Raw genomic sequence first — 1,629 nt, 5'->3', positions numbered from 1 at the left:
AGCTGAGATCATGCTACTGCACTCCAGCCTGAGCAAGAGTGAGACCCTGTCTCCAAAAAATAAAAAAGGTACCTACTATTGTAGGTACTAATGGTTACTTATGGCAAATAAGAATCGATGTTTTAAAAAGCTAAACATGTAAAATTTACCTTATCAAGTTTTAGTTCCAATTCTGCCACATCACCTTCTACTTCTTCCAAAGCTGCCCTAGAAAAATTAAATATAAAATAAGTTATTTCATTTGTTCAAATGTATACTTTACTCCTGAAAAGTAACTCTAAATGAAAAGATAGATATGAATGCTTAAAAATTACACTTCACATGAAGTAATAATTACCTTGGAATTTAGTATAAATACTTCATCATCATGCAATACAACAGATAACACAATGATTGTTTAGGACAATGACAGAACACATTACACTAATTTATACTCAAAGCATTAGTATTATTCCAATTAATAACACTAAATACAGCTATTTAGCATGCACTTTTTAAATAAATGAGAAATTTTAAAAGTTGAGGCGTACAAAGAATCAGATTTCTTGATAACAAAACACATGCAACCAAACTGCAAGGCATTGTCGGCAACCAAAAAGAAGAGCTTTTACTTTTAGAAGCAGCTCAGAAAAATATCACCCTTTTTTGTTTCCAGAGTATTTTTTTAATCAGCACCTAACAGTAATTTTAGTCTCTCTTCTTCTCCTAGCAATATAATTTTAATACAGAAAAATTAGTGAAGGTTAGATTATGAAAAATGCAGAAACTAAATAAGCCAAATACTTGACTGACAAAAGAGAATACAATTATAATGCCAGTTAGCACTTCATATCACACTGTAAGACAACATTTCAAAATTGGAAATTTGTCTGAAACAAAATAGTAGCAACTAAGTTTTTAGGGATGAAAACATTTTACACGCAAGAGTATGTATAACAAAATGTAATTCATCTACTTTAAGTCATTTATGCCATTTTCATATATCTACTTGATAAACTAGCAATTCTCAAAGAGGTCTTTTAAGATTTAACTAAATTTTTTTAAAGTTGGATAGTAATGGGGGATTTACACTGAGTAAGATATTCTCAGGAGACAGAGATAGGATAAAAACTATTTCCGGAATGAGCATGGTGGCTCACACCTGTAATCCCAGCACTTTGGGAGGCTGAGGGGAAGGACTGCTTGGGCCCAGGAGTTAGAGACCAGCCTGGGAAACATAGGAAGACCCTGTCTCTACAAAAAATAAAAAGATGAGCCAACCGTGGTGGCTCATGCCCGTAGTCCCGGCCAACCGTGGTGGCTCATGCCTGTAGTCCCGGCTACTCACGAGGCTGAGTGGGAGGATCACTTGAGCCTGAGAGGTTGAGGCTTCAGTGCACTCCAGTCTAGGTGCCCCTGTCTCAAAATAAAACAAAAAACTCTATTTCCAGAACTCCCACTTCACCTCTGTGTCACCTCTGAATAATCACCTTATCGGCCTTATCGGCCTGTGATTCTGCTTCCCCATTGGGTAACATTTATTTTTAAGAAGTTTTTAAATCTCTAAAATAAGAAAATAACCATGAAATATTCAGTAAAGAAATGCCTATGATAAAATGAGATGCGCTAGCATATGATTGGGGAAAATGG

General features: G+C 35.3%; 1 protein-coding gene across 1 annotated transcript in view; it reads right to left on the bottom strand.

The window, feature by feature from the left end:
• The window catches only part of ACAP2 (ArfGAP with coiled-coil, ankyrin repeat and PH domains 2), a 183,984-nt gene that overhangs the window by 126,178 nt on the left and 56,177 nt on the right, over window positions 1–1,629 (bottom strand). The window contains exon 2 of the mRNA XM_011961204.1: window positions 150–207. Coding sequence (XP_011816594.1) covers window positions 150–207 — 58 coding nt within the window. The remainder of the gene's footprint in view (window positions 1–149; window positions 208–1,629) is intronic.

The sequence above is a fragment of the Colobus angolensis genome, unplaced genomic scaffold, assembly GCF_000951035.1.
Source record: "Colobus angolensis palliatus isolate OR3802 unplaced genomic scaffold, Cang.pa_1.0 Scaffold54, whole genome shotgun sequence".
In the NCBI taxonomy this organism is placed as follows: domain Eukaryota; kingdom Metazoa; phylum Chordata; class Mammalia; order Primates; family Cercopithecidae; genus Colobus; species Colobus angolensis.
This window is presented reverse-complemented; position numbering and strand designations above follow the sequence as displayed.